This window comes from Spodoptera frugiperda, chromosome 2 (assembly GCF_023101765.2).
Source record: "Spodoptera frugiperda isolate SF20-4 chromosome 2, AGI-APGP_CSIRO_Sfru_2.0, whole genome shotgun sequence".
Lineage (NCBI taxonomy): Eukaryota > Metazoa > Arthropoda > Insecta > Lepidoptera > Noctuidae > Spodoptera > Spodoptera frugiperda.
Genome location: NC_064213.1, coordinates 10129577 through 10154239, shown reverse-complemented (window position 1 = coordinate 10154239; position 24663 = coordinate 10129577). Strand labels below are relative to the sequence as shown.

The 24663-nt window shown below is 35.6% G+C and overlaps 3 protein-coding genes and 1 long non-coding RNA gene across 13 annotated transcripts in view; 3 read left to right on the top strand and 1 right to left on the bottom strand.

Annotated features, from left to right (window-relative positions):
• LOC118268838 (G-protein coupled receptor Mth) overlaps positions 1-24663 on the top strand; it is a 96064-nt gene that overhangs the window by 44675 nt on the left and 26726 nt on the right. For 2 of the 10 annotated variants that reach the window (XR_004783060.2, XR_007706731.1), the window contains exons 3-9: positions 234-425; positions 2275-2353; positions 2605-2780; positions 3169-3337; positions 3902-4108; positions 4617-5065; positions 11774-12039. Coding sequence is in view for 6 of the 10 variants with exons in the window: in XM_035583579.2 (XP_035439472.2) it covers positions 234-425; positions 2275-2353; positions 2605-2780; positions 3169-3337; positions 3902-4108; positions 11774-11884; positions 12902-12959 (992 nt within the window). In the remaining 4 variants the exon portion in view is untranslated. The other 8 variants (XM_035583581.2, XM_050702538.1, XR_004783062.2 and 5 more) reach the window with 7 other exon arrangements.
• Positions 1-24663, top strand: part of LOC126912101 (G-protein coupled receptor Mth-like) — a 72326-nt gene that overhangs the window by 20937 nt on the left and 26726 nt on the right. The window lies entirely within an intron of this gene.
• On the bottom strand, positions 8011-10805 carry LOC126912113 (uncharacterized). Its single transcript, XR_007706751.1, has 2 exons — positions 9184-10805; positions 8011-8738 (listed from the first exon to the last, which is right to left on the bottom strand). It is a non-coding gene; the product is annotated as an uncharacterized LOC126912113 (long non-coding RNA).
• LOC126912062 (uncharacterized) lies at positions 16618-23203 on the top strand. The gene is made up of 9 exons (XM_050702264.1): positions 16618-18340; positions 18506-18786; positions 19990-20164; positions 20242-20433; positions 20553-20631; positions 20710-20894; positions 21255-21423; positions 21991-22185; positions 22662-23203. Exons 1-9 carry the CDS (start codon positions 16825-16827, stop codon positions 23092-23094), a joined length of 3225 nt encoding a protein of 1074 aa, XP_050558221.1. The 5' UTR covers positions 16618-16824; the 3' UTR covers positions 23095-23203.

Genomic DNA, 24663 nt, shown 5'->3' with positions numbered 1-24663 from the left:
ATTTGTGTGTGAACTTGTATGTTTGTAAACAAACACCAAGATACAAGAGGAAATCCTAGTGTGGGGCAAACCTTTAAAAAAACACAGTGAAATATGGTACAACGTAAGAGACAAGAGAAGTCATTGGATGATTTTACCCCATTAAAAAAAAAGCATTGTAACCGACTTTAAAAATAATAGTCCGTTTTTTAAACGTGGTTTATGGAATTTTTTTTTTTATTTCGTCTCCGCAGGTATGCTGATATCCTGTTTCTTCATTCTCCTGACGGTAGCAGTATACGCATGGCTGCCAGAACTGAGGAACCTTCATGGCATGGTGCTGATGGCATACTTACTCTGTTTCTTCGTCGGTTTCCTGTTCCTAGCCACCATGCAGATCCTCATCCTAAAGCTACAGATAACTGAAGAAATCTGTATTGTATTAAGTAAGTACTTATTGAATTCTCTTTTCACTTCTTTTTACTCTGCCCTAGGTATAATAGTCTTTTTCTAGATAAATAATTATTGAGTCGCGTTAATACATATTTGTAAAGGCGTAAGCTTAATGTTTATTTGAGAACTATAAAGAAACATAAACTTCAGTTTAATGTGTTAGCGTTACGGCTTAAACTTCACAAATATTGTGCTTTGTATTATTTAATTAGGTAAACTATTTATTGAAGCTTCTGCTCAAACAGGAAATCTCTTTGAATTAATTAATTAAATATCCATAAAAAGTTATAATCCTGTTTGTTGGTTAGAAAAGTTCACAGAAACTACATGTGAGCCTATGTTTTCATAAGTACATTTTATTTAGGCCGTTTACATTCCAAAGCGTATTTAGTGCGCAGCTTTAGGCTGAATAAAATGCATGTAGTTACTTGTAACTTATAAAAACGCGCGTTTAACGCTTGCCATGTGAACATAGCCTAGTAATTAAGAAGTGTTTTCATACGTGACAAATTTTTCAATGAATAGAGTATGACAAAAGTAAGTTTAACCACAATTGTTATGACAAATTAATTTGTCATCAAGTCAGTACAATAACTTTCCTTTCGGCCGACTCAACAGTTTCCAAGAAGTATAATAAAATGATTCTCTAAGGAGTTTTTCAGTACTGTCGAATAATTTATTGTAATGCTACTTCCACACTGCTATTATAAATGCTTACAAATACATTTCAAAGACCATTCTTCAAATTAAATGATTGTGGACACTGTTTATAAATATTTTTACCAATAGTGTGGGCACAACATTGTCTATATTAACTGGCATATTTTGATACATTTCAAATGGAAGATGTACACAAAACATCCAAACCACAAATTGAAATTTAACCATAAATTGTAAAACAGCTCTTAATTATGTGAACCGTTTTTACCACGTGACAATATTGTCATGTGAGGGACATAAGGAAAATAAAAAGGAATATCACGTCGTCTCTAATTTGGGCCAAGGTTCAAATTATCAAACATTCAAACAATACCAACGTCAGCTAATTTTAACGAGTCGTAATACTAACATCTCATAACATTTTTTAATTCAGTTCTGACATTGAGTTTGGCGATCAAGTCATAGGCAGAATTCTCTCTTTTTCATTCCCGAAGATGAACGTGGAACTTCACATGTATTGTTATAAATAAAATTTAAATACATCAGTGATTGCCATTTTACGCCCAATTCCAAACTCTAGGTGTTAAGAAATTTGGAAAAACCTAATAAACATATTTATCTGACAAAAATGACGTATTTACTTAAGAATTTTGCCACGGAGGATAAATAGCATTGTGGTATTAATTATTCTATGTTACGATTTAATCACTATTGAATAAAAAATGTGGTATACCCAAGCCAGTGAGTAAATTACTTCTTAAAACAACAAAATTAATCAAACATACATACGAGTATATTAAGATTTTCCTCGTAATGTCAAATAAGGAAAATATTGATTGAGTTTACACCTACGCGGGCCTACGACAAGCTAATTTATTTACATAGAATCTACGTATATGAATGCGTTGCCGCAGTTATTGTTGAAGTAATATTATACAGATGTTATACAATACAAGAGATTTACGCCTAACGTGCAAAATAGAAATAAAACTGTTTTTGTTCTCACACTTTAAGGACCTACAACTATCTACAAAAATATGTATTTGAAAAAATCTTTACTTATGTAAGGCATAATTTTAAGAAAATGTCTAACTCTCCTCATTCTACAAAGACCCATGTACACAACAATAAAAATATTCTTAGTCAAAAATGATGTAGGTAACAATGAATTATTTGTTCTAGCTTTCATCGTGTACTTCTCCCTTCTGGCAGCGTTCTTCTGGTTAAACGTGATGTGCTACGACATCTGGTGGACGTTCAGGTAAATTATTTCATAATTACTCATTTTTGTTTTACTTAATCGAAACTCTCATTAACGGGGTTAAATCCTGGGCCCCGATCTATAACTGTAGACAAAGCAGATAATGTGTTTCATTAAATTATTGTACAATTAAAGATGTGTTGTTACGTAACGTTAAAATACTTCTACTAGATCTTACAATATTCGATTTTAGTGAAGTTAATTAAGCGACAAGATTTCAGTATTAATACATTTTATTTATTTCTCTTCAGTGGCAAACGAGCTCATGGCCGTAGTGGTACACAAAACAAGAGGTTTTTGTGTTATGCCATCTACGCGTTTGGAGTGCCCACGATCCTGACCATCAATTTGGCAGCTCTCGAATTCTCCAACATTCCTTTGCATCCTCTATTGCCTAAACTTAGGTTACAAGGCTGTTTCTTATACGGTAAGTGTATAACTAGGGACTTCGTAGTTTTAAACTTAATATAAATATGGCAAAATAAACATGTTAATAAAGATGAAATTATATCAAATAAAAGAAAAGCATTGTGTGAGAGATATGAGGGTGAAAGGTAAAGCGAAAGACCATGTGATGCATTGTCAGAACAATGCAGAATATAAGAATAATAGAAGTAGAGTAGATAAAGAGAGAATTTCTGATCCAAGTGTCTAAAATTATAATTACTAGAACGTCAAACAGATGTTTTATTTGCCAAAAAGAATAGGTTTGCATTATTTGTAGTTTAAAATAAACAATTATTTGAAAAGATTATTGCACGAGTGATTTAGATAAAATAACAACAACACACTAAGGCAATCTTACTAAATTTCAGGAAACAGCAAATTACTGTATTTGTATGGACCAATTGTGATCCTCTGTGTGGCAAACCTGATATTCTTCACGCTGACTGCCTTCAAAATAGCAAAAATTAAAAGAGAAACCAAAATGCTACGAGACAAGGAGAGCTCCACACATGACCAAGACAGAAAGGACACCCAAAGGTGAGTTCTACTATAAAAACCAATGTTCTTACCGTTATTAACCTACTAATGTCTTTTGTTAAACTAAACGAGTCGATGTATCCCAGCATTTTCAACAAGCAAATTATTCTCGCCACACAGCTACATAGCCATCTCTAGCGGAAAAGCACTAAAGTAATTGAAATTGCTTTCATTTAACTTCTAATGACAGAATATCAATGAATAGCAAAATTTTATTACAGTAAAAATCTCAAATATCTGACGCCAGAGGCTATTATTAATACACTGTTATTTTAATAGTCCAAAAATAAACTACAGTATAGCTAGTTCAGTATTTTTAAAATGATGAACAGAAACTCTGGGTTAATCTAAAATAGCTTTTACGAGCGAAAGAATAATAAATCTCATGGAAGATCAAACCATTCTTCCATACATTAATTGCATAAACAATCTGTAATGGCTATCTATCATTAATTGACTCATTTCTGTTTAAAACTAACTTATTTTTACCATTTTCTTTTAATTTTATGTTTGTAAATAATATTATATTAAGTTTACTAAAAACAATTTTATTGGGGCCAAAAGTTTGAAATTAAAATGTTCCAGGTTCACTCTCTACGTCAAGTTGTTCACTGTCATGGGCATCAACTGGATCTTGGAGGTGGTCAGCTCCTTCTACCCCGAGGCTGACTGGTACTGGCAGTTCTCTGACGCTTACAACGTGCTCGTCGGTCTAATCATCTTCATTATCTTCGTCTGTAAGAAGAAGACTTGGCGAATGATCAAGAAGAGGTTCGTCTCGCTTTATAATTGTCTCAGAAGAGGCATTAAGGGTGGTGGATTGAATTGACTTCAATAGCTTCTAACTTAGTTTCATTTTCATTTTTATTCTTGTTCTTCCATCTTTCGTGTTATACACAACAATACAAGTAATAAACTGTGCGTATACCAACAGCGCCCGTAAAGTACGACTTGGTTCAACAATGATTTAAGACAATTGTGGAGTGCCGACGATGTGGTATTCATTTGATAGATGACCAATGTTTGTATTTTATTTAGTAACACGGCTTCAAATTCTTAAAAATGTACTTTAAAGTTATTTAAATACTATGAAAAGTATTTATTAATGAAATCCAGAAAACTGGACAATATGATATTGATGCATTTAGTAATTTAATTTAATTAGTGTAACCAAAGACTTCATGATTGCATTTAAACAAGTACTGAAATATATATATTTTTTCAAACTATATTCCAAACTGTTCAAAATTTCTAAAAATTTGACTCATTCTGTATCCAGGATCAAAAATTATCAACGTTCCAAAACTACCAACGTTCCAAATAACACACAGAGAGACAGTAGAGAGATAAATGCCAACAACAGACAACTAGCCCAATGGAGATCTCAACCAGAGAGAACATCTAGTTTGGAAACCGTTAGAACAACGGATGGAGAAAGAAGTTTAAGAAGCAACAAATCTGTTAATGTAAATCCTCAATAGTCAAGTCAACGAAGTAGAAACTCCTGCACTGACAGCACCAAACAATTATACAAAAGATAATAAGCAAAAGCAGAAGTTATGATAAATTAAATTGACAATACTATAATTAATAGAAACAGCAACAGAGGCTGGAGTCCAAGGCTCAACGCTACACAGGAACAAGACTGGAAACAATATTAACAAAGACGTTAAACAAATTAATCTTAAGGCAGAAATGGAATGTTTGGAATATAGTACGAGTGAAAAGGTACAAAAAAAGTATTCTACAAACTATAGATTAGAATCTAGTGAATGGTAGATTTTTTATACTAACTTTTGCAGTGTGTTGGCAACTAATTGTGATGGCTTGTGTTAGTAGTGTGTGGGCTGGAATTAGACTAAGATTTTTGTAAAACATAAGCTGTGTGTGTATTAATTTAGTTAATGAAATATAAGGGTGAATTTCAACAAATGCCATTTTTTTATCATATCGGTGCTTTTTTTGTTTATGTACATATTTTGCTTATTTTTTAGGTTTTATGTAATCTTTAGGATAGTATATATTCCCAAATTTAACATCATCAACATATCATGTAAAACTTAGAAGAAAAATCAGTTTGAATTCTGGTTTCCACCGATATGATAAACCGTCACCGATTTTTTTTATGTACACCGATATGAAAAGGTTATCCACCGATATGATAAATTTATCCACCGAAATGATAAACTTATCCACCGAAATGATAACATATCCAGCGATATGATAATCTATCTATCTTTGAAATATAGTTAGTACTAGCTGGTGCCCGCGAACTCCGTTTCGCCAAGAGATGTTAATGCGCCAACAGAAGATAAAAAACTATTATAATAGAGTCATTTCCGTATGTTTTTAAAGTGAAGGTGTTGCATGCCAGTTAAATAACCACTTCTCATATATGTTGATCAGGACACTTTGTACTTCCACCATACCGAACGTCGAAATACATCGCAATAAGCCTAAAGAATTTCTTTATACACCACATTTGATGTTCTACCTGTAGGAGCCAATACAAACAAATTATCGGAGCTAGTGACACGCGAGAAAGCCACATAAAGCTGTCCGTGTGAAAAACAGCTCGTCCTAAGATCGACACCAGCGGCTCGAAGTGTCTGACCTTGTGACTTGTTAATGGTCATCGCAAAACATGGAGTAACGGGAAACTGCACGCGCTTAAATTGAAATGGGAAATGATTTGGGATTAGCGGTATGCGTGGTATAAATACTACTTCACCAGATCCACAACCCGTGAGAATTTCGGCTTCTATGATATTACTTCGAAGTGCAATTACTTTTAGCCGAGTTCCATTGCACAGCTTAGGGGGTGTTAAATTACGAAGCAACATTATGGGAATGCCTACTTTTAAAGTAATATTATGTGCGGGGAGTCCAGGTGCAGCGAGAGAGTTTAAAAATTCAACCGGGTAATTTGTAACATCCATTTGATCTACCACTGTATTTATAGACCGTTATACAACTTGGTCTCCTTCAATTCGCTCTAGAATAATTTGGTTGATGGCAGCGGCTTGGTCATTTTTGGGCGTAAGTATTGCTCGCTCACAAAGCCATGAATTGTCTTGACCTATTAATTGGGAAACATCACCATAAACCAAATCAATGAGTTCCTCCACCGAAGCAACAATTTTACATAGGTTGTCGGGTAGAGTTACTGAATTACTTGATTCGGGAAATGAGCCTTCGCCGATTTTTAATAAAACTCCAGAAAATTCCTGCGCACTGGGGTTTCCACCTAAGTGAGCCCTCATGTTCTGCGTCAAGCTCAATTTTTCTATCCGAAGCCAAAGCACGGAGCGTTTTAGACATGCCCCGACCTCATCAGCTCTAGTTCCTCTGGTAATCACGGGTAGAGTCTGACGAAAATCGCCACAAAATAAAACTGTAACCCCTCCCATAACGTGATCATTTCGCCGGATATCTTGTAGAGTGCGATTAACGGCTTCCACGGCCTTTTTGTTCGCCATCGTACACTCGTCCCAAACGATTAGGCTGCACTCTGCAAGAATCTTTGCCTTTTCGCTATTTCGGGATATGGCACAAACTGGTGTTTCATTTATATCTAGGTCCAAAGGTATCTTAAACATGGAATGGGCGGTCTTACCTCCTGGAAGTAAAGTGGCTGCAATACCCGAAGAGGCGACTGCTAGTGCTATTTTTTCTTGTCTTCGCACTTCAGCAAGTAGCAGTCTAGTTAAAAACGTTTTTCCTGTACCACCAGGGGCGTCAAGAAAAAATATTCCACCATCCTGTTGACTGACACTTCTCAAAATTCGTTCATACACAGACTTTTGTTCATTTGTGAGGGTGCCAATATTATTGTTCACGATTTCGGCCATCGCGGCACGCTCGCGATATACTCCTGGAAACCCTTCCACCGGCTGTCCCCGTCGGCGTCTATTAATGTTAAATGGGAGTTTTAGCCAGTATTGAACTGTTACCGCCTTCACCGCGTGGAGGTACTCCCAGCTTATGTTATTATTGTTATTTACATAATCACGGGACCACAGGGTCCCGGACCTTTGGAAGGCGTACGAGGGGCCGAAGCCAACTCGCAGAGGCCCGTTGAACAATTTTAATCTAAATGTAATGGGACATCAGCCGGCGATTATCCCTGTATGCACTATGGAAGTACACCAAAGGACAATCCCCGGTTGATGCAGGACTATTGTGAGATATGGTAAAAGGAAATGTTAGGGATATGGGTGTGGGTGGCTGTGGAATAGTTAACCGGTTAACTATGGGGACTATGGCCCCTGCCCCTGACCAATATTGAAAAATACGGATAAACAGGCAGGGGGTGACTCGCAAACTCAATAGTGGGCCCCTGAAACGGCCGCTAGCATGTAGCGACAAGGGAAGCAACATCCGTTGAGCTGCTTGAGGAAGGGAGGGCATCCCACGGCTATCAGAGCAATCCCGGAAGTACGGTCAAGACCCCTACCAGCATCTTACTGGGATACGTCCTTCCCCCAAGTGGAGCTGAAGGCAACTCCACTCTTGCGAATCTCCACTCAAACCAGCCGATTAAGGCAAGAGTGAGGTAGGAGAGGCCACTCCGGATAGTCACGAGTACTAACCGGAGTTAAAAAGTAGGGCCTCTCCCGGGAGTCAGGTCCGTGGGGTCGCCACTGCCCAACAGCTCGCCACTATTATTATGATTCTTTAAACAGGTAAATGTCACAAAACGAAGGGCAATTCACGTAAAAAGCGTTAATTTTCATCGATTTAGCTTCAAAATTAACGGAGTTTCATGGAAACTTACCCCCCCTTTTTCAGCCCCTATTAGGCATATTTTCCAAAAATCCTCATTGCATCATTCTTAATTTGTAACCAAATAGCCGAATATTAATTTTAATCGAATTAGCTTCAAAACTGACGGAGTTTCATACAAACTTACTCCTCCCCTTTTTACCCCTTAAAGGGCGAATTTCCAAAAAAAGGATAGTCTATATGTTAGCGAGGACTAATAGCTATATAACAAAAAAAGTTTCATCAAAATCCGTCCAGTAGTTTTTGCGTGAAAAGCGAACAACAAACAGACAGACAGACAGACAGACAAAAATTTTTTAAATCATGTTTTTCGCTTCTATTGGTTGAATAAAGATCCCCCATCTTATTTTTTCTTAAATATCTGTAATGTACAGACATGGAGTTGTTATAATTTTATTATATGTATAGATTAACGTTTTGTAAAAAGTCATAAAACAAAAGTTGTTGTTTATGGTGTCACTAATATAGTCCTGAGAGGTTGTTAGTGTTTTACCAATAACCCAATACTAATAAATCATTATTAGTATTATATAGTAAGTTTTTATAATAACCGCAGCCACATCAACATCGCTCCGGCGCTGGCGCCGCGACCGCACCGCACGAAATTACACAGGATCTACCGATATGATAAAAAGACACCGAGATGATAAAACAATCCACCGTTATGATAAAGCAATCCACCGACATGATAAAACAATCCACCGATATGATAAAGCATACACCGATGTGAAAGAAACTGTACGTCCATAACACCGATATGATAACCTAGGACACCGATTGAATTTTCTTATCATTTCGGTGTAAATTATCATATCGGTGGTAAAAAATGCCACCGATTACACCGATATGAGAACACCGACGTGAGAAAAAACACACGTTTTAGAAGATTAAAGAAAATGTATTATATTTAGGATAAATTGAGTAACAGCCAATGTAGTTAATTCACTTGCTGATGCTGTTAGAACCAAACAATAATAATAAAACTACTCATTACACAGAAAAAATGGAACCACCGATAACATAAAATAATTGTCCGGGAGCAACTGAAATGGCATACTTACGTTATTGGCGGGAAAATGCAGCGACTTGACACGCGTCCGTCTTCACTGCGCGCTAGCGCACACTAACGAGGGAAATAATATTGGGGTGGGGACGCTGTCGGACCCGCCGATGTAAAGTTAGGTTTAAATTACTTTTGGCCACCGATATGAGAGCATTTTTCGAGACAAGTATGTTTGTGCCTCTCAGTAATTATAAACGTCGGTTATGTATTAAAATATGCTCTATGTTAATAATAAAACTAATAGTCTATTAAATAAAATTAGTTACATACTTAACTTACTTATTTTTACAAGTGTATAAGCATTTTTGTCAGTAAAAAAAGTAGAGGGACAGCCACCGATATGAGAAAAATTGAGGTTTATGTATTTTTTTCTACCCTTATATATAGTCCTAGGCAAATTATATTTTTGCCACAACCCAATAACTGCCTATTGAATACAAAAAAAAATAATCCAGAACAATATTTCTTTTTTCAAATACGAATTTCACTAAAGACAAAAAAAAAGTCATTTGGGAAATTCACCCATAATTTGTATGAGAAAACAAATATAATCTTTCTATTTTATGCACCGAAGGATGTCCTATCTGCACATTTCGTTAACAATTTTGGTTTGGTTTGCACGGTTGAAATGAGAGTCTAATCGTTACGGGTTTAGGTAGATTTTACATTAGAGGTGATCGAGAAACCGAGGCGGGTGGAGGAAGATGACTAGAAACTATGAAACTATACAAAGTACGTAGTTTGTTGTTGACAATAAAATAAAAAAACATAGACATGTTTCGCTTTGTTTTGAGGATTTTCTGTGATGCAGGCTTTATTGCTTCTTTTTATTTTATTATATTTTTGCATTTTATTTGTGGTCTTGAGTACATAAATTATGATTTAAAAATTATTACGATCACTTACTTTTCTTCTGAACATTTTTTGTTTGGTATGATTTTTACATTATGTGATTTTCCATGATAACACATATTATGTTTTGACTGATTATTGTTCATCACATTATTATTATCATTATTTTATGACTTCATTATGTTATAATTTTTAAATACATATAAACGAGTGCGACCAACTGCTAGTTAAACTCAAATATTTATTTAAGAAATGACATGATTTCTTTTCTCGTCAACCAGACAATATTATTATTAACTTACGAACTGGCAAAACGAGTCAATGAATGAGCAGTTGTTAAATAAGTATATTTTGTATCATTGCTAGTAGGTACTCCAGACCATTACTAAATACATGCATTATAACAAAAATTATGACTTTTTTGCGTTATTTTGCCTTTAATGTTGGCGCTTTTTTGTTGTGTATAACAATTCTTCAATATAATTACGTGTGCGATTATTATTTTTACTTATGACGTAATAAAACTAGCAAACTAGTTTTCGATTACAAAATACCATATTTGGAGAAGTGTATGTCCAACAGGGGGCGTAAACTGGCTAATAATGATGGTGATGATGTTAATATTATTATTATTGTTATATAATCGCCATATTCAACTCATTTATGTGAACATCCATTTTTAATACACAAAAAATGGAGCCATACTTCCATACAACTATATGTTATTTTTAAATATGTCATTACTTATTCTTACAAAACAGATTAAAGTCCTAGATTTTAGTGTATACTTACTAAATAAAAAAGCTACATACCTGCCTAAAAGCGATTATAACGCGAATGGCCTTAAATAACAACTTTGCATTTTATAAACAATTTAAATGTTTCTAACCACTGTTGCTATTAAAGCCTTGGATACACTAACTGCCGTACTTAGAGACATTCAATGATTAGTACTAATCCTTAGTAACGATTTTGTTCCGAAAACAATTGCTAAGGACTGGGTTAAGTAATCATTAAATGACTCTGAGGACGGTGGTATGGGATAAATGTCCGGCGACATGTTGGCATGACAACGTGCTATATTCATGTCGATACGCGATATACACAGCTTAAGGCATTGTTCACAACGCATCATTTGATGACTATGTGCAACCTACAAATGACAAATATTTGAATTGTGCTTAAAACAATGAAAACTGTCCACGAAGCGGTAACGTTACGTCAGTCACTCCCTGATTGTCGTCATTTGTAGTTTACATGCATTCGTCAAATGACGCGTCCTCGACAATAGGCCTAAGTGGCACGATGTCGCGTCGCACATATACAGGAATCATTCTACATCTCATGACATGTCATGATATCACTGATATATGTCTTAAAACATTTTCCCTCTAGTGTATTCCTGACTTTAGCATGATCTGCAGTTTTACCCAAGTTGACTATCTAACATCGTTATTGTTAGAGAAACGAAACCAATGTGAATTTTGATCAGCACCCTTAGTAGTTTGTTTTGTGTTTAAAGTAATGGAAATCATATTCGACACTCTGATAAGTTGGTTTTTTCAAGCCGACCAATCAGAGCGCCGAACGCGCTCTCGTGTCGATTACTTTAAACGTAAAGCAAGCTCGTACGAAAAGTACAGTTTTCCTATAGTAGTAACGATAACAGATAGTTAATTTGGGTAGATAGGCTTTAGTTAAAGTATATTGTGACTAACTTGATCTTTTGTACACAGATACAGACAATTGCGGGGCGATACTTCAAAGTCTGGGACGCAGACCACGGTATCCTCTACTCGGACACATTCCACATCACGCGATGATATGCAGATGCACTCTATTAAGAAGTAAATAAGTTTCAAAATCCAAGAGTCATTTGAAAGTTAAAAGCGCATGTGAAACAGAAACGCTATCGTCATAATGAAAAAAGACGTAATTGTACTTCAGAATTCACTATCGTATAATAAATAAGGTCTACCCCATATTTGAAGGTCGCTTAGAGGTTTATCTTCCAAAATATATTCAACAAACTTTACCGGTTGATAAAAATTACAAAATGTCATATAACATTATGGGACCACCGATAAAAATATTTTCAAACAAAAAAAAACGCTTTAAAAAAAATCGAAGTTTTAAAATATTAGTTGCGTCTTTATTCTTTATGGCGGCAGTACCTATGTGCAATTGTGCATAGTGACAAGAAATTTTATATGTACAATTGTCCACTATGCTTCTGATATTGCAATTTTTGTCAATATGTAAACACTACCTATAAACATAATCATAGTTAAGTTAAATGAGAGCTGTAATCAAACCTACTATAATTTTAGTCAACTCATTCTAATATATGGGAGATAGGAGATATCTCACTTACAATGTGTCGGTGAAAGTGAGATTCTCCTACTGAGACTATTACTTACTTACCTCTGGGATATGGGCAATAATATGACGGTAGCAAAACAATAGATTGTTCGTATGATGATTGTACGAATAAAATTACTGTATATTTCGTAAATTGCACTGTTACTTTAATTAAGCTACTACACTGAGAAGAAATGCCGAAACGAACTTAGAGGTCTCAGTCGCTTTCAAAGTGCAAACATGGTTAACGAAGTACTTCTAAGATAATTCACTATTACTATGTCAAACTCAATATCAATTTTGCAACACAAACGCCCGAATACTGAAAGGCTACTCTATTTTAAGTTGTACTTAAATATCGTGCTAACTTTGTCATATTATAAAGAATTGATAGGGACAGAACTAGTTTTGAGAGCGACTTAAAATTGAGTAACGTTTGAGTATTCGGAGATGATTCTAATAATTGCAATCACTGAAGGCTAATCAACTAACAACATTCCCAGTAAGGAGTGGCTCGGTCGGAGTCCAAGTTCAGAGTATCTCCCAGTGGAGCAACATTGAATCGACAACCGCAATCTCCTCCCTTCGACGAACGTGACGTCACACGGAACCGTCAAAGCGCGACACCTTCCCGTTCTCTAATCACTTGAGTCACAATGACCCTTCTTACATTATTATAGGTACACAAATAAAATAATATCTAGGATTAAATGAAAAATCCAGATCCTAAGTATGATCATTAAAACTTAATACGGGATATTTACAATGTTTTCTATATCGGAAACTCATAATAACTAATAAACATGGTAAATATCCCGTTTTAAGTTCTAATGATATTACTAGTGACCATGTCAGTTTAAAAAAACCCTAAGTATTGTTAAAAAAACACAAAAGGAAACTGTTTGTCCTCGCACCCTGTATGTGAAATGCTTGGCTCTCTGTTTCACGAACGCCTAAAGATCGGTTAAAACAATGAGTGTAATCTTGTCTATAAAATACTTTTTATGTAAAAGTACCGTAGCTCTCTCAAGAGTTAAGAAAATTAACAAAATGTGCCTAAAACTTGCCTTGACATAATGTTTTTTCTTGTTTTTGCGTTTGTTCAATTAAATTTTGTCACGAAAATTTTGTTTTTGTTAAAAAAGTAAAGTAAACCTTGGCAAGATAAAGAGAACTGAACGTTCTGTTCAAACATAGTTTTTGACGTTAATTATTTTTATCATAAATTAATATAACATTGTTATTGAAATTGCTAAATCGGAACTTTTTCAACGTTTTCAATTATACTGATATTTGACATTCAAATGCTATGTTTAATTAATGTATAAATATCAAGCACATTATGTACTGCATGTGTTTTACACCTCAATGTATTTAAATGAAGAGCTTAATAAAAAAAACTTATATGATAGCTTTATTATAACTTTCGTGAGACATATTAAATTAATGAATATAATCGGTTTACTCACGTAACTGTTTGACGAGGAACCCGACTAGTTTCAAACCATTCCGTAACAATCGCAGCACGACAATCGCCGCGTCGTATCCTCATCAAACAGCTACGTGAGTAAACCGATAAAATAATAATTAATTCATATGATAGCATTTATTAGTTATAAAATTTCGTAATAATAATGCCATAATTGTTATTATTATTTTTAGTCAAATAAATTTAATGTAAGTTTATGAAAAATATTTATGCTGTGGTCGTTGCAGACTCCCACCTTTTTGAACTAGTACTTATCTAAAAATCTGTTTACGGTAATAATACAGACAACATTTAGTTTCTTTTTTGCAATAAATTTGTTGCTGCAACGCAGTGGGCGGCAACATTTTTGTTACACTTATTTTAGTGCCTGTTTATATTTAGATATGTACCCCTCTAAACTTACGCGACAGATAGTTTATGCAAATTACGTTTTTAATTCAAATTTATCTTATACACAACAGCATGCCACACATAGTGTAACGGGCCCTTAGTGTGTTTAGAAGCACCTATATTATCAGTAACTATTTTTTTTCCATTCAATGATTTTCGAAAATATTTTCCTATATGTAAATCACTGTACTATACATATTTACTATACTATATATAAGTATACTTGTTTTAATATTTTTTCTTGTAATTTGAGAAATCTATGAAATGTTTTGACATAACAAACTCTTGTTTTGTTATATGTGTAGTATACAATAGGAATTTTATAATATACATAAACATTTCTACTGTCATGATGTTTTCATTTAAAAAAAGTGTAACAAATAATGTGTTACAATAAAAATAATTTAACCACTCGTTGGTTATGTATATGATCTCAAACAGATGGCTGCTAAGCTGCTAAATAAAGCACCTACGTTGTAATTTGAAACTTATGAACAATACAAGCTTAAAACGATTTTCAATTCTATTATCTTATTATTAGAATGATATTTTGAATGAAACAGCATTTGATATAAGTTTCAAATTAATCACCGTACAGGTGCAATTTGAAGAACAGAGACACTATTTAATGATTTTATTACAAAGTATTAAAACATAATGTAATCAAAGACATTTTTTTAAACAGATATATTTCGAGTACTGTTATTTCTATTTTAGAGGTAGCTATAAAGCTAATAGGATTATATTATCTAAGAAAAGTCAAAACATATTTAAACACAATTTTTGTCTTGTTTCGTATTAAGATGCAATATAATTATTAGTGCGTACATACATAATGTAGGTAGGTTTATCACAAAAGCAAATATAGAAGAACAAATATTACTGACTAATAAATGTATTTTGTGAAAACATTTTTTATTTTCCATCCCGTCCCAATAGAATAGCGCCAATTATATTTAGCCATCATGGAAACTTTATAAAACACATATTGCTATAATAACTTTACTATCGTGAGATAAAATCACGGTTTACTCACGTATATTAATGGAGAAAAGTAGGCTGCGCGACGTCGCCGTGTCTGCGCACGCTGCTAATGATGAAGAGTCCCTCTATGACTCGAAACTAGTAGAGCTTTTCTCCGTTAACATACGTGAGTAAATCGTGATTTTTAGTTAATTTAGAATATTCATTAATAACAAAGCCTAGTTCATTTTGGTCTCTCCAGCCTTGTTACAAAATAAATTTGTAACAATATGAATGGCGCAAAGTCGTGATTTAACAGGTGCATCTCTACCCGCCACTAAGTTTATGTTTCAGACAAGATTTCAGTATTAGATTTAGATTTCAGCCATGATCGTCCCACTGCAGGGCAAAGGCCTCCCTACCTTCCTTCCACTCCTCTCTGTTTAAAGCTTTTATTTCAGTATTAATATATTTTATTTGTACCTCTTAATTTTTAGTTAAAACCTCTTCATTGTTAAACCACAGTGTGAGCCGTTTTACCATTTCATTTGAAAAATTCGTCAGTTCGCGGGTAAGAAACTCGCGCGAGCTCTCCAGTTGGTCCCTGTGGTATTTTACCTAATTTTGTTGTTGTATACTCTCTCGATCATGAAACTGACTTACTAGTGCACGTTTAGCAACAAAAACACTTACATACAATGTAATATGTGTACTTTTAAGTACCGTCGTGAGGCCCGTGCGTGTCCATGCGTTGTGGTGAGCCGGAGGTTCAAAACACACACACACACACACACACACACAAGCTTCTCATGCACATGCAAGAGGGTGTGCGTTCTACTACCAACGGCAAGTACCAATGTAATTTTTTCCAAGTTATATGTAGGTACTTTCTAAGATTATTAGACTCCACTGACAAACGGTGAAGGAAAACACCGTGAGGAACCTGGGTTCATAATTTATAAGTTTTAAATCGCCTACCCGCATAGAGCAAGCATGGTGATTAATGTTCAAACCTTCTCCGTGCGAGAAGAGGCCTTTGGTCAGCAGTGGCCACTTCTAGGCTGTGGATGTGTGATGTACTTTTTTAAACGGTGTCGTTCAGTTTAAATGTGAAATTGAAATAAAACCTTGCAATTTTTAAATAGATTTAAAATCCTACGTACCTGTGTTTAAAAAAGGAGAAAAGAGGAATCTACCTATACTCTCGAGTGTATTTAAAGTCGAAAGTTTTACTGTTTTTTACTATTCACTGTAGTTTCCGCTAATTATTATACTTTTTCTAATATTAAACATTCAATATCTTACCCACGGGAACGCGAACGAAGCCGCTGACAGAAGCTAGTGAAATAAAACGTACAGCTTATACTTATAGACCCTTCCATATATATTCGAAAACGATGTTATACCAAAAGTGTTTTTTGCACAAATGTAATAATATAAAGTAGTCAGACCACATCAAGCTGAGTCTATTTATACATTCAATGAAATCTTGAGATGAATTTTGTCTAAGCTGCTTTAAGAGTAGTAATCAAAAGAATATCACTCGCGACTGTTGTGTAAAACATGTAAATACGAAAATACGCAATGTGGATTCGTGTAGTGATTGTGGCTATAATTATTATTCGTGTGCATGCAGCGAGTAATTCTGAGGGGTTTGTTCGCCCGCATCAAAGAAAATGTAATTTTAGTGACGAGTGTACAGATGAAAAATACCACAAATATAATATATTAAACACGTCGAAAAACAACGCTGGATCAAAGAACAATAAAGCTGACATACAAGTATATCATTCTGGACTAATAAACAATGAAGTTGACCCACCAATAAATAATTCTGAACCAATTAACAATGAAGCTTACTCACCAATAAATACTTCTGCATCAAAGAACCATAAAACTAATTCTCCAGTAAATAACTCTGGACCAATGAACAATGAAGCCCACTCACCAGTAAATAATTCTGGTTCAAAGAACAATGAAGCTCACTCACCAGTAAATAATTTTGGATCAAAGAACAATGAAGCTCACTCACCAATAAATAAATCTGGATCAAAGAAAAATAGAACTCACAAACCAGTAAATAATTCTGGATCAAAGAACAATGAAGCTCACTCACCAATAAATAATTCTGGATCAAAGAAAAATAGAACTCACAAACCAGTAAATAATTCTGGATCAAAGAACAATGATGCTCACTCACCAATAAATAATTCTGGATCAAAGAAAAATAGAACTCACAAACCAGTAAATAATTCTGTATCAAAGAACAATGAAGCTCACTCACCAGTAAATAATTCTGAACCAATTAACAATGAAGCTCACTCACCAATAAATACTTCTGCATCAAAGAACCATAAAACTAATTCACCAGTAAATAATTCTGGACCAATGAACAATGAAGCCCACTCACCAGTACATAATTCTGGATCAAAGAACAATGAAGCTCACTCACCAGTAAATAATTTTGGATCAAAGAACAATGAAGCTCACTCACCAGTAAATAATTCTGGATCAAAGAACAATGAAGCTCACTCACCAGTAAATAATTTTGGATCAAAGAACAATGAAGCTCACTCACCAGTAAATAATTCTGGTTTAATGAACAATGAAGCTCACTCACCAGTAAATAATTCTGGATCAAAGAACAACGAAGCTCACTCACCAGTAAATAATTTGGGATCAAAGAACAATGAAGCTCACTCACCAGTAAATAATTCTGGATCAAAGAACTATAAAGCTGATTCACCAGTAAATAATTCTGGACCAATGAACAATGAAGCTCACTCACCAGTAAATAATTTTGGATCAAAGAACAATGAAGCTCACTCACCAGTAAATAATTCTGGATCAAAGAACTATAAAGCTGATTCACCAGTAAATAATTCTGGACCAATGAACAATGAAGCTCACTCACCAGTAAATAATTCTGGACCAATGAACAATGAAGCTCACTCACCAGTAAATAATTCTGGATCAATGGACTATAAAGCTGATTCACCAATAAAAAAACAAGATGATCCACCAAAAAAAAGAAAAACAAATTCGACGGAGAAGGGAATTAAAAAAAAAAGTCGAAGAAAAAACGATCCAATATATTTCAGTAAGTTCAAATTGTTTTAAAGAGCAAGGGCTATTTGTGTTGCGTATGACATGCTTATACCTCATCATTTCCTAAGTTTCATTATTGTGCGTAATAACTTATTGTTGGTGACACTACTTATATAAATATCGAATATTTTATTATTAAATAAATGTTTTCTACTAGATAAAACCATACGCTTGTGTCCCAGTGGCACCGTATGTCCAAGAAAATGCTGTAATTTCGGAGAAAATTTTGACCTTGCGAAACAAAAATGTAGTCGAGCAGAACACAGTCAATTTAATAGCCTTGTTCCACATATATGGAAGATGAAGACTAACCTGGAATACGACAAACCAAATCCAAATGTTCAATACTTAATCGGACACAAGTTAACATGTTTAAGAGAATTAAAAGAGGAACGGACACTTGTGACTAACATTACCACAGAATATCGGCTCACATCTGTAAGTACTGTTGCTCTTTTGGAAGTTTTTAAATGTAGGTTGATTTATAGTTACGTGCGGAGGCGCATCGCCGGGGCGAAACCCCACTGCCGCGTCAGATTAGTGCGTGGCGGGATGAGCTCCGGCGCGATCTCATGGCGGAATGGAAGCAGCGACTGTCGCAACCGAGGGCTGGGCTCGCTGATATTGCAGCGGTAAGTCCCCTCTTTGAGGAGTGGCTAGAGAGGCGTCACGGCGTCCTCACCTACCGCCTGACGCAGGTGCTTACCGGACACGGAAGTTTCGGTAGGTACCTGTTTCGGATTCGGCGGGAGGAAACGCCCGGGTGTCGTCATTGCGAGGACCACCCAGAGGACACGGTGGAGCATACAGTAGCGGTGTGCCCTGCATGGGCTGAGCACCGCCGTGACCTTAGGGATGTGATCGGCGACGGTGACCTCTCGCGTCCGGCCCTGGTTCAGGCCATGGTGCGGAGCGAGGGGGAATGGGACGCCGTCTCCTCCTTCTGCGAAGCAGTCATGCTAGCTAAGGAGGAGGCGGAGCGCTCGAGGGAACGATCCTCCTGACGCTCCAGCCGCCGCAGAAGACACTCCGGGCGTCGGGGATCGCGTGACGATCTCCGGCCACCGTAAGTGCGGGTCTGCGGACGACGAGCAACGGTAGCTCGCCGCCCGATCAGAACCAGACCCGTGCGTACGGCGCGTCGCGTTCCGCGCGCGCCTCAAAGAGCCAGACCACCACAGATGGGGCCCAGTAGGGCTGATGCCCGATCCGGAGCTGCGGACAACGTAAAAGGTTACCGGGGCTCCGGCTCAAAGCAGGAGAAGGAACGGGGTGGTTTTTAGTCAGTAAGAGTCTGACACTCCCTCTCGCCTCACCCAAGGCGGGAGAAGTCATTGGATGATTTTCCCCCTAAAAAAAAAAAAGGTTGATTTATAGTTACCTATTAAACAATATTGTACATTAACATTAAACAATATTAAATAAAGAAACCGGATTTATTCGATGAATGCCACGGTGTCGTGACATTTGCCTGTTATGCTAGTCAGTCAGTCATCTGTATACGTATAACAACAAACTTTTTTATTAATAAATAACGTATTTGAATTTTGCACAAATAAATAATCTAAACCGAAGGTTCTCATAAGTTCTAATAAGTCGTGGTCCAAAAAAATGATCCACTTAAGTAAGTTACATTTTCAGGATGGTAAATTGGAAGTAGAAACCCCTTTGATAATTGGCCCACAGCTGATATATGATACAGACAAATACTGCATTGACACATTTACTTATAATCAAAATAATATCAGCATCAACGCTTTCATTTGTCATGTCAATGAGGAAATAGAAACATACGACTTAATACTGACCGGTTCTTGTAAGTTGGAATACATTGTACTATTATTTTATTTGATCTACTGAAACTTGTAAAATGTTGATATAAATTACTTCCAGGTTACTTGATTACTAGTTTCTTCGTTATCCTGAGAGTATCCGTAATCGCGTGGCTACCAGAACTTCGAACACTTCACGGTTTGACCATTGTAGCCTACCTCGGAAATTTCGTTGTGAGTTATACATTACTGGGAATTGAGAAATTATTAATGTTGGTACGATATATCAAACGAGATGTATGCGTTGTTTTTAGTAAGTAATGAATATTATAGTATTACTTAACTAGTTCATTTATAACTTTAACCACACTTAATTAGCAAAACTGGCAACTTTTGTATAGGTAGTTATATGCATAAATTATATTATTTCAGATTTCATTATCTACTTTGGCATTATGTCTGCATTCTTTTGGCGTAACGTTTTGTGCTTCGACATGTGGAAGGCGTTCAGGTATTTATTTATTTTAAAAAATATACATAACATCTGTTTGAAATTACCTGTGATTAATGTCATAATATACGATTTCAGTGGCAAGCGCATTATTCCAAGAAATAATCCAGACTTGCTTCCACGTTTACGCGCGTACTTTGCGTACGCGTACGGTGTCCCGGCAGGGCTTACTATTATACTTATTGCAATGGAGTACTCCGATATTTCTGATCCCTATTCCCTGAAACCGAACCTTCGATTAAAAGGATGCGCCAGCCTCAGTGGTATGTATTTAATTCACCATCCAACTCTTTTTTAGCCCTTTTTTCATCCAATGACTTCTCTCGTGTTGGATGAAGCTAGAATGTTAGACTCATACTGACTCCAACCACTCCATTCTCTGGAGCCCCGGTAAACACGTTAAAGTAACCCGCAACTCCGGGTCGGGCATCAGCCCTACTGGGCCCCATGCCACTGTGCTAGTTTAATAGCTCTTTCAAGCGCTGTTTAAAATTTAGGTGGGTTAAGGGAAAACGGGTATTATTATTATTATTTTTGTATTTTACGGGCTCTTCTACTATACATTATATTAGACTCATAACACCATGCGCATCTCGATGATATATATTTACCATTGTTTACAGGCAATGGTGCGCTGCTCTACCATTTTATACCATTAATAACATTATTCATCGCCAACATAGTGATGTTTACTTCAACTGCACTGAAGATTGCGGCGACGACAAAACAGACCAAAATTTTATACGAGTCGCAGAATAATGCTATCAATACTATAAACACAGAAAGACGAAGGTAAACGGTCGGACTCGATCAAAGGAGATCTATTTTATTATATAAAAACGGCCAAGTGCGAGTCGGACTCGCCCATGAAGGGTTCCGTAGCAGCAAGTAGATGACATAATATAAAAGTTGTAAAATAACTTGGTTTTACATAGTATTTGTGTCGTTCACAAAGTTATATTTGCGGTTTTTGAAAATGTTTTATTTCTTAAAAACTAATAATGATATCTCGTTCAAACCAATTTTCGTTGTTAGTTTCTATTGAAATCTACAGCATATATTTTTTTCAGTTTTCTCACTCTCTTATTTTAAAAGTTAGAGGGGGACACTCATTTTTCCACTTTGGAAGCGTCTAACTTTCAAACGATTGATTTTGACAAAAAGTGGTTTTAGGAACCTTAATGCCTTTTTTAAAGACCTATCCATAGACACCCATCACGTATATGTTAGACGAAAGAATTTTTTCCGCAAAGTGTTCTACTATAGTGCTCAGGTTGTGTAGTAGTGCAGCAGCCTATTGTAACTGAGCCAACCAACACGTATGAATATTCACTATAAACATGTATTTTTTGGTTTTAGGTTTTTACTTTACGTGAAGCTTTGGGCAGCCATGTTGATCTTAGAAGTCAACTGGATAGTAAGGGCAGTGGTACGTTTTTTCCCAGGACTTGAAATAATCATCCTCATCGTTGACGTGTATAACACATTCGTCCTTCTAGGAATAATAATCCATTACTTCTGTCAAAAAAGAAATTGGGAAAAATTTAAAAAGAGGTAAGTCTGAACCAATCAACCGGCGCAAACTCACACAAATATTATCATCTAATAAAACAGTTTGAAATATTCGCCTCTTCTAAATCACTTCTATGTACAAAATTTCGAACGCGCGTGCTTTTACATGATCAGCTGTTAGCAGTGAGGCGCCCGCGCCCGCGTTATCGGCAGACTAGTAGGTATTTTGAAACATTACGCGCGCGTACGAATGAAATTTTGTTTTTTTTTTTTTTTTTTTTTTTTACATTTAATGGGTCGACGTTTGACCGCTATCTCACCTGATGGTAAGTGATGATGCGGCCTACGGTGGAGCACGTCAGAGTCGTGTTATTTTATTATTGTGATAAGAATAAAACTAATGAGTATACAAAAAAGTTTATTTGGCAAAGTTGTTTGTAATCATGAGTACAGCAGTCACGTGTTTAAATATCGGTCACTAATTACCAGTCACCTTATATAGAATTCTACATTTTCAGATACCAATTAATGAGAGGTATTTCAGTATCAGAACAGAATTCTACAGGGCAGTTATCAAATCGCACGACGTCAACCTCTAGCGTATCCGGAATGAGTTCGCAAATATCTGTCTGGACAACAGTTACATCTGCCTCAACGACAGCTGCATCAGACTATGAACTGAACCCATTAAGCCTCGTCCGCACTAGGAATATTGGTCAAGACATCGGGCGATGTCCCACGACGTTGGGCGACATCGGACGACATTGCCACAGCATTGTTGAAACTGTTCTTTGTCGCGCAGTCAACAATGTCGCGGCGATGTCGTCCGACGTCGCCCAACGTTGTCCGACATCGCCCGATGTCTCTGGGGACACATGTTGCTCGACAAATGTTCATAGTGGAAACGAAATAACGAATAGCAACCGCTACTTAGATAACATAACAAAATAGCTACCTACTACTTACGTTTTATAAGAATATTAACTGTAGGAACGAATAAAATAAATAACGATTTAATAATTTTGTTATATTTAATAAATAATATTGTTACTAGAATTAATTTGTTCTTTATTTTCAACCGAAATGTAGCATTTCAGAGATATTTCTATGAAAGGCACTGTGACTGTTTCTAGACGATCCTAGGCTAAAATTTTTGCCCTTTCAAGGGAAATAGGCAAGGAACTGAGCCCCACCATTCGCTCGTCCGTTTACTGGTAATTCTATAACCGTTTCCGACATTTCACGGCATAATAAATTAATTTCCATAAAACATAACTTATTTTATTAACTTGTTTACCATGTTATTTATATATTTTATAAAAAATAAACAAACAGGATATAATGGGATTTCATGAAGGGTGGATGTATTAAATAAAGTAATAGTGCAATGTACAGAAACAAACAATACAATCTGGTCCTTCTTAATTTTTCCTTAAAATGTTAATGTCAAGGTCAAAACGACATACAAACATAATATTTTATACTAGCTTCCGCCCGCGACTCCGTCCGCGCGGATGTCGGTCTTAGCATGGACGTTTTATTTTTCAATTTTGAGTAACTCTGACAATTATATCTTATAAATATCTATTGGACCCAAATACGGCTAGGCCCGTAATAATTAAGGAGATCTCTCTATTGAGCTACTGCTGTTGAGCTCGCGTTCTGTAGTATAAAACTGAAAATTATGTTTTTTTTCTACGTATTTTTCCAAGATAAAAAGTATTCTATTTTATGCCCAGGATAATATGGTATAATTATACCAAGTTTCATCGAAATCGAACCGTTAGTTTTCATGTGATGCCTGAACAAACAGACAAAAAATAATTTAATCACATATTTGTGTTTGGTATCGATTCAGTAACACCCCCTGCTATTTATTTTATCAATATTTTCAATGTACAGAATTGAACCTTCTGCAAATTTATTATATGTATAGAAGATATCGATACAATAACAACATATAGTTTACATAAAAGTTTAATATTTTTTTAGCAAATCAGCTACAAAATAATTTAATTTGTGATAAAAAAAAAAACGTCGTTGTTATTTCTTAGTTCGTTTAGTCTGTGTGTTTTTGTAGTTTATATCCAAATGTAAACTGGTTTTATAATTTAAGAATAAGGATGCATATTTCCTTTTATTATCGAAATAGATATGAACTCATACAATATAACACCCACTTTACCAGTTATGCTATGAATCTTATGTAAAAACGGCAAGTTAGAAGAATAACCCAGGAATCGCACCTGAGAATTTCTAATCGGCCGTCGTGCTTGCGACAACTAGACATCCGAGGCGGTCAATTGCAATCAGAATGTAACCGTATTAACATAAAATAATAGTGCTTTATGTTTTACATAACCTTAAAAAGTAATTTTTATTTGTGTGTTATTATCTCCATGTTTCCATGATTAATATTTAAATTAATGTGTTCATCGTAAACTATTGTGTACTTCCCGCACGGAGTAACTGTTTATGTGATTCACAAATTGTTGTTGCTTGGTGTCTTGTGAAATGTAT

Excerpts from the sequence above, each read along its gene's own strand:
- LOC126912062 (XM_050702264.1), top strand. The coding sequence starts at position 16,825 with ATGTGGATTCGTGTAGTGATTGTGGCTATAATTATTATTCGTGTGCAT. Across the intron at positions 18,787-19,989 it reads CAGAATATCGGCTCACATCT|GATGGTAAATTGGAAGTAGA; the intron begins GTAAGTACTGTT and ends TTACATTTTCAG. Across the intron at positions 20,895-21,254 it reads AGGATGCGCCAGCCTCAGTG|GCAATGGTGCGCTGCTCTAC; the intron begins GTATGTATTTAA and ends CATTGTTTACAG.